This window comes from Phyllostomus discolor, chromosome 6 (assembly GCF_004126475.2).
Source record: "Phyllostomus discolor isolate MPI-MPIP mPhyDis1 chromosome 6, mPhyDis1.pri.v3, whole genome shotgun sequence".
Lineage (NCBI taxonomy): Eukaryota > Metazoa > Chordata > Mammalia > Chiroptera > Phyllostomidae > Phyllostomus > Phyllostomus discolor.
The window spans coordinates 69,634,134-69,642,107 of NC_040908.2; the positions used below are offsets into that span (position 1 = coordinate 69,634,134).

Here is a 7,974-nt window from a genome sequence, read left to right on the forward strand (position 1 = left end):
GGATTTGCCAGATTATATTGGCTGCTCAGCACAAGGAATCCAGAGCAGACCAGTAAATTTCACATCCAGCCTTATTGACTACCTATGTCATCTTGGGCAAGTTACTTAACAGTCCTACACCTCAATCATCTCTTCATAAAATGTAACAAGGATGTTGTAAGGATTAAACCAGTTAACACTGGTCACAGGCTCAGGGCAGCACAGTGTACCCAGCAAGTACACAATAAATGTTCGCTGTCACCATCACTGCTGCATGTACTAGGAAAGAAAATAAATGTTTGAATCAGATTTCTTAGTAATTTGCCATCTTCTTCTTTTCAGTCACTCTGAAACTTTCAGGGAAAGCAGGGACTTGCCTCCTTCAGTCTTCACTGTAAGGCTAAAGGATGATACTGAAGAGACCAGTTGAATATTTTACCTCCTTGAGGCCTAAACAAGCACAAACCAGCAAGGCAGGCTCACCCCTCAGGTCTTGAATGAGTCAGAGACCACACTGTGTTCACGGCTCCTCACCTCACACTTCCGATCTGCCTCAGAGACGTTGAGGTTGCTTATATTCTGCTCAATGGTTTTGTGTGAGTGCTTCTTCTTGGGCTTTGGAGCCTTTTTAGTTGTTCCTGTTTCAGTCGCACTTCCATCTAAAGAAGAAATAAGACCAAGTATTGTAAGGACTGCTTTGGAGGGTCCAACTGAACTACAAGTTCCTCAAAACTCTAGAGTGGTTGTGACTTAAACACATGCCATTATCTCACAGCAACAGGCATGTCTGATCTACAGCTGAGGATGGAACTAAACTACTCAATTAAGTTTCTAAGACAGGTGAATGTCCAAACACCCCCAAATCAGAAGTTCCCTAATTGGTGATGTTTACTCAATCTAGCCTAAATAAAATCTAAATGCTTCTCATAGACAAATCTGAGAATCTCCATGTCTTCTCCAGATGAGAACATTGATTTCTTGTGACTTCATTCCAGTATATTATTCAAATAACAATCTGCTACACCCTTAAAAAAGCCCTTACCTTAATCCAGATCCCCACCCATGTACCTGCATCATGGCTTTCTGACTCTTCCGGAGATGGTGCATCTTTGCCCAGCCCCCCAAGAACTCTGTACACATCAGCATGGACAGCATCCACACGCACAGCATAGATCTTGGTGCTGGCATCCAGAGTGCCTGCAGCCACCTAGTGAGACGATCTGGACTGTACTTGTGCGAGTACAACATAAGAAGGAACTGCTGAACAGGCAAAACACAGCAAGCTTCATAAAATATTTACTTGCCCTTATGAAAAATATGACAAAGATCCCTTAAGACTGACAGGGATTAGACAGATCCTAAGAGAAATTTAGCTTCTCTACATTTCATCAGTTTATGAAAGAAGGTAAAGTAGTTAATAAAATGTCTTAAATAAGGAAGGTGCTCATGTATTTGTAGAATTCAACAACTGTGTCATGCTAAGTATCAGACATACTCATCATGAATTCAGATACAAGAGAAGATGGACATCCTTACTTTAAAGTTGGTCAGTTCAGTGTCTTTCTGTTTAAGAATCTCTGACATGAAATCAATCAAGTGCAAGCCAAAAGCATTCTTGGTAGTGATTTTCTGGAAAGAGAACATTGCAGAAAGGTTTGTTTTTTTATAGCCCAGGCTTGCATAAATGATGCTACCCTGAGAGGTAGCCAAGTTTATTAATAGCAATATTCCACATATCATCACAGATATCAATTTCCACAAACAGTTTGGGACATAGCTAAATCCATATGTGTCACTCCTCATTCTCAAGGCCTAGAGAGTAACAGCACATGATTCCTGAGTGCTCGCTGTATACAGACCCCATTCTAAACACTGTCCCCAAAGGGACCCCATCACCCTCAGAACAACTCTATGAGGTAGGCACTACTCTCATTCTACAGAGAACCTTGCAGCAAATGGTTGGGTGACTTGCTAAGGCCACACAGCATATAAGTGACAAAGACAGGATTCCAACTCAAGTGGGCTCTAAAACTCACAATTAGCTCCACAACTCTACTATTTCTCTACTCTCTGCTCCAGAACTTACACTGTTATCCCCTAAGCCATGCTGACATACTGCAGATGGCAGGCAACCTGTCAGGAGCACCAAAGCTCTGTAAGAAACAGTAAAATCATACCAGAAATGCCAACATTAAGAAGAGTCACTGGAGAATAAAAGTACACAGATATTATGGCTCATGCATTCTCTACAGAATCACGAAGGCTAAATTTCCCCAGGGCTCAAGTTGCAGACTCTTTGCAGATAAACCAGCAGATACTCACATTTTCAGTGGATAGTTTGATACAGGTGGAATAATGCTCTGTAATCTGTGTGTTTGTAAATTTTGGAATTGTAGCTGAAAAGTCAATATTCCTACATGAAAAACAAAAATTAAAAACTCTGGCAAGGATCCATGACACTATAACTTTTCAAAATCAAGACCCAGAATCCATGAGGTAGTGTGGAGATGCCAGACCCATGCACCCCACATCGGGTTGGTGGCCACCCCAGGAGGCAGCACAGAACACACTCACCGACTGGAGGGGGAGGCCAGCAGACGGGGTGAGTCTGTGCTGAACTGCAGGTCAAAAGCCCGGGATCGCCTCCTCTGAAGACGCTCCTTTTCATCATCATTGTGAGGGAAGTCTTCAAGAACCGGGGTGCCAGGAGTGTTGAGAGGGGCCTTCTTAGGTGGAGGAATTGAGAACACCCGTTTTGATGGTGAGGCACTGAGAGGGTGTCCACGGGTCTCTAAAGAAGAGTGATTCATTGTGGCTCACAGTGATGGAACAATATACTTGCTCAAGAACCTTTAAAAGAAAGTTTCCTAGATCTAAAGTGGGCTCAGGGCCTGTCACAAAGTGGGAGTTCACTGCATGTTTCCCACCAAGATCATTGACAGCTCTAAGAGTCTATGGCTAAGACCTCTATAGTTGGGGTTTCTTGGCAGGGTGGGTTGTGGGGGTAGCAGTGATGGCCTTCTGATGTTCCCTTGCCAATCTGGGACAAATATCCACTATGTGAACCTGTAGAACTATTGGGAAATGAAGGTGGGTAAGAGGAAGTGGGCTGCCTCTGATAAGCTCACAAACTAACAGAAAAACAGACACATACAACCATAGTCTGGGGCAAGAGACAGATACTGACATAAGGGTGAGGTATGGGCCATTAAATTGGATAGGTTAGGTTCTAAACCCAGCAGGACACAGAAAATAAACAACACAAATGTGTAAGATAAATATAACATGCCAAAAGAATCACCCACAGATTACTTGCTAACTGCAAAGGGAAAAATGGTTTTTACAACAAAAGATCTAGCAGTCACCATGTTGACCAAGCAATCAATGTAGCCTCTTTAAAAGTGAGACTTGAAACTGACTTGATCCTGAGACTTGATCCTGATAGGACAAAACATGAAACTCACAACATCACCCATAAAATATTTTTGCCAAAGATGGGTAACCTAAATTTAACTAAGATTTTAGATCTAACTTCCATTTTATAAAAAATATAGGGGTAGAAGCCCTGGCTGGCATAGCTCAGTGGATTGAGCGCAGGCTGGGAACCAAAGTGTCCCAGGTTCGATTCCCAGCCAGGGTACATTCCTGGGTTGCAGGCCATAACCCCCAGCAACAGCACATTGATGTCTCTGTCTCTGTCTCTGTCTCTCCCTCTCCCCCCTTCCCTTCCCTCTCTAAAAAAAAATAATAAATAAAATCTTAAAAAAAAATATATATAGGGGTAGAGAAACAAGTTAAATGGTATCAGAAGGAAATATTCAGACAATCCAGAATGTGGGCCCTGACCAGTGTGGTTCAGTTGGTTAGGCATCATTGTACAAAGAAAAAGGTTGATGTTTTGATTCCTGGCCAGGGCACATGCCTGGGTTGCAGGGGCGTGTGAGAGGCAACCAACAGATGTTTCTCTCCCTCTCTTTCTCCCTCCCTTCCCCTCTCTCTAACAATAAATAATTTTTAAAAGTATCCTTAATCACAACTACAAAGTTCTTTTACATGTAAGATAACACATTCAGAGGTTAGATATTTTGGGGGGGGGGGGTATTATTCATAGGGATCATGCAGAAGCTTTTCAAGGGTAAAAGGTGCTGAACAATGTACTCAAGCAGGTCAAAGGGTTCCTTTGCTGAGAACACACAGGGCCCATTCCACAACAACAGGAGGGGAGCGAGCACACACACAGCTACAGGCAGGGGAGCAGGTGCAATGGTGGACTTCGGATGTTCTCTTTATTGCTATTCTTTTCTTACAAGAATAGGAAGTGAGTTAAAAACCAAAAACTCTACAACTAAGCATGAGAGATGAGGAGACTTAAGGAGAAAAAGGAAGGTATGAAATAGTTACCTAAGAGGGAAGTTGGTGAATCAGGGAATACAGCATAACTGCTGAACAGCTTTAGGGTCCCCTTGACCATCAGGAGCACTGGGCTGAGTACAAAAAGTTAGAATTAACTAAGGTTGTGATTTAGGCAAGCAAGTGTAAGGATGCAAGAAGAGGGCAAGGGGTTGTGGGCGTATGAAAGGGAGCGATTACATTGACTGACCATGGAATGTAACTTAAAGAAGGAGGGGAACAAGGTCATGAGAGCAGTAAAGGACAGTGAAAAGAATATTGGGTCTGCTGGGCCAAAAGATTGTCGAAGTCACGGAATAATGGGGAGTGATTTGGAAAGATAGGAGTGGTATTGAGAAATGAGGGTCTTAAAATTAAGATGGCAGAGTGGTACAACTATTGATAATGACAAGATCTAGAGTGTGACTACGGTAATGAGTGCTGTGGCTTATTATGGTTGGGAGAAACAAGATCACTGGAAGAGACAGATGAGAAAACTGAGAGACCTTAGGGAACATTTCCAGAATTAAGAATTGGAAGGCTTGTCTTCAAACCCCAACTCCATCACGTAGTAGCTGGTGAAATTTTAAGGAAGTATATGGCCTAAGCATTTGCATCTTATTCTCTTCCAAATAAGAACAAGAATGTGTATCTCAGATGGTTCAGAATTCATGATGTCAAAAAATAGAGGCATAATGTAACACATATTTTATAGGAACACATTGAAAATAGTGATGCAAAATAAACATTGAATTGCTTGCCCATGTGAGAGGAAGGAAAAGGAGTGGTAATTAGGGATAAAAAAGTAAAAGTAAAAAAACCTACAAGAACTTCACATGTTCCACTGAGAGCTTCCTACAAGCTGAAGAGTGACTAACACAATCCTTGGCTGAGGTCAAAACAAACAAAAAGAAAGTAAAAATAGATAGGAAGGAGACAAGAGACATCTTTGGAGACTGAATCAAGTGGACTGTGACTATTTAGATGTGGGCACTGCAAGGTAAGGAAGGAACTGGACCTTGTAAGAAAAGAACACAAAGAGGAAGCACTGAAGAAGGAACTTGTCTCACGATAGAGTTAGAGGCATGCTTTAATTCTTGGAATATTCTTTCTGATTTCTTGTATTGCCTTTGACATCACAGAACTATTCACTCAACTTATGATTACTGAGCTCAAAAACACTTTCTGCATCTACTTTTCAGCTCCCTGTGGTCTGGTTTCTATCCCCATAATTTTATGAAAACTGTTATTCCTGATCACCCACAAATTTCATATTGCCAAATCTAGCACTTTTCAGGCCTTATCTCTCTTGAGATTCAGCAGCATTTGAAGCAGTAGACAACCCCTGCTTCTTGAAACACTCTTGGCTTCTGTACCACTCTCTTCTCAATTCTTCCAGCTCTTCCTTCTAGCTAATCATAGCCTCTAAATGTTCCTGAGTGTTTTCTCTACAAGCTCTTCCGAGAGTTCTCATCTGTTCCCCTGGTTTTACGATCTATGATGATGATGTCCAAATTTATTCCCCAGTCCATGGACCACCTCCCTGAGAGGCAATCTTTTATCCAAGTGTTTATTGACCTCTTCACCTGTCTCTTGGCTGAATCATTTATCGAGTCCAAAATGTAACTCTAAATTCCCAAATGTCTTATCAAGGCCTACAGAGGCCCTGCTCACCTGAGTGACCCAGCTCACTGTTTAGTCACAATGTTCTGTCCTAGCCCAAGTCAGGCTCTTTCCTCCAAGCCCTTTTTTTCTGGCACTTGCTCCGTCTCTGCTAAGACCTCCCCTGAATCCCTAATCTAAAAGGGAGCATTCCTCCCTCCACTCTGCTATTTTCAATCACAGCACTTGGTCTCAGTCTCACCTGTAAATTATTTTGTTTACAATCAGTCTTCCCAAAGAGAATAGAAGATCCAATAGGCTGGAATCTTACTTTTTTTCATTCTTTATTGTATCTCTGCATCTGACAGAGGACCTGGCTGGAAGGGAGCAGTCAACACTTGTAGAATGAATGTAAAAGTTAATGCATGCGTGCTAAGCATACGATAACCACAACATATCCAAGGCCATGGACTAACGTGCCTTCCAAGAAAACCACTTTTAAAAAGAAAACTAATCTTGGAGAGAAGGGGTGGGAGCGAAAGAGAAACACTGATTTCCACTTGTATTTGTTCCACTTATTTATCCATTCATTGACTGCTTCTTGTATGTGCCCCAAAGGGATATGGAACCTGAACCTTGGAGTATGGGGGCGACGCTCTAACCAACTAAGCTACCCCATCAGGGCAAGAAAACCACATGTTTACAGACTTTATTTATTTTTAGAGAGAGGGAAAGGGAGGGAGAAAGCGAAGGAGAGAAACTTCGATCCGCTGCCTCTCACACACCAACTGGGAACCTGGCCCGCAACCCAGGTATGGGCCCTGACTGGGAATGGAACGAGCGACCCTTCTTCGGTTCACAGGCCGGCCCTCAATCCCCTGACCCACACCAACCAGGGCAAAAAAACCAAAAAAACAAACAAACAAAAAAAACCAAAAAAAACCACAAGACAAAAAAAAAACCCACTTTTTTAAAATGAAAGGACACAAGGCACGGTGGAGCAAGCCAGGGGGGAAGGGGTCCTACCTCCGTCCGCAAACAGAGAAAACACCAAACAAGACCACTCTCCGGCCCTCCCTCCACCTCTGTGCCTGGCCCCCTCGAGCGGGAAAACAGAGTCAATAATGCCGAGAACACCGTGGTACCGCTCAGGCCAGCCCTCTGGCCCGGTCCGCGAGACTCTCGACTCGCGCCGGGACCTTCCAGCTACGCCTCCGCACGCCTAGCCTCACCTGAGCACGGAAGTTCCATCTTTCCCGTCGTCTCTCCGCAGCTCGTTTTAAATCGCGCGCGGATACAACTGAGGGCCGTTAAGGCTGCGTTAACGTCACTCGTGGGCGGGGTTGGAGGCGCGCCTGCGCAGACCGCCTGGTCCCCCGCCCTGACTACAGCGTTCGAAAGGTGTGGTAGGGTTAAGGCTTGAGAATAGGTCTGGAGGCTCCAGTCCTATGGGCTGACTGGAGAGGGTCTGTGGACCACCTTCGCCCCGGAATAGTGTGAAACTCCCTCCTTTCGAGCGCTGGACGTGGAACTGGGCGCTGGGGGCTCAGCATGGAGCAGGCCGAACGAGGGCTCTGCTTTCATGGAATTTACTGATGGGGAAGGCCGATTACCAGGAAACAATGTTAATTTCCTTGCGCTGTGAGGGCCTCACAACGCCAAGGAGGTGAAGGACGGGTGTGGGACCGACAGGAGAGGGAGGCGATTCCGCAATGAGCGTTCCAGGCAGGAAGGAAAGATGCCTAATGTTTTATGTACATTTTAAAAATGAAGGTAATCGTTCTGATTCAAATTCTTGCGAAAAGCTTCCTGTATCTCTCCCCTAAACGCCTTAAAAAAAAAAAAGGTTAAGGTCGGAAGTGAGGTAGGTGCAATGTGCCGCCAGCCTCGTGGTTTTGTTTCATCTAATCCCTAGGTCTGATCCCAAGAATTGTGTTAGGGGAAGAAAGGCCAAGGCAATTCCTCCAAGTATTATATCCCTGGAACAGCCCATAATTTCTTATA

The 7,974-nt window shown here is 44.0% G+C and overlaps 1 protein-coding gene across 4 annotated transcripts in view; it reads right to left on the bottom strand.

Annotated features, from left to right (window-relative positions):
* NCAPH (non-SMC condensin I complex subunit H) overlaps positions 1-7,341 on the bottom strand; it is a 39,462-nt gene extending 32,121 nt beyond the window's left edge. For 2 of the 4 annotated variants that reach the window (XM_036028327.1, XM_036028326.1), the window contains exons 1-6: positions 7,203-7,340; positions 2,554-2,829; positions 2,302-2,392; positions 1,516-1,608; positions 1,048-1,186; positions 514-638 (exon numbers count right to left, since the gene is read on the bottom strand). In XM_036028327.1, coding sequence (XP_035884220.1) covers positions 514-638; positions 1,048-1,186; positions 1,516-1,608; positions 2,302-2,392; positions 2,554-2,789 — 684 coding nt within the window. In that variant the 5' untranslated portion in view covers positions 2,790-2,829; positions 7,203-7,340. Of the gene's footprint in view, positions 1-513; positions 639-1,047; positions 1,187-1,515; positions 1,609-2,301; positions 2,393-2,553; positions 2,830-7,202 lie in introns of all 4 variants that reach the window. The other 2 variants (XM_036028328.1, XM_028515532.2) reach the window with 2 other exon arrangements.
* Positions 7,342-7,974: the final 633 nt, after the last annotated feature.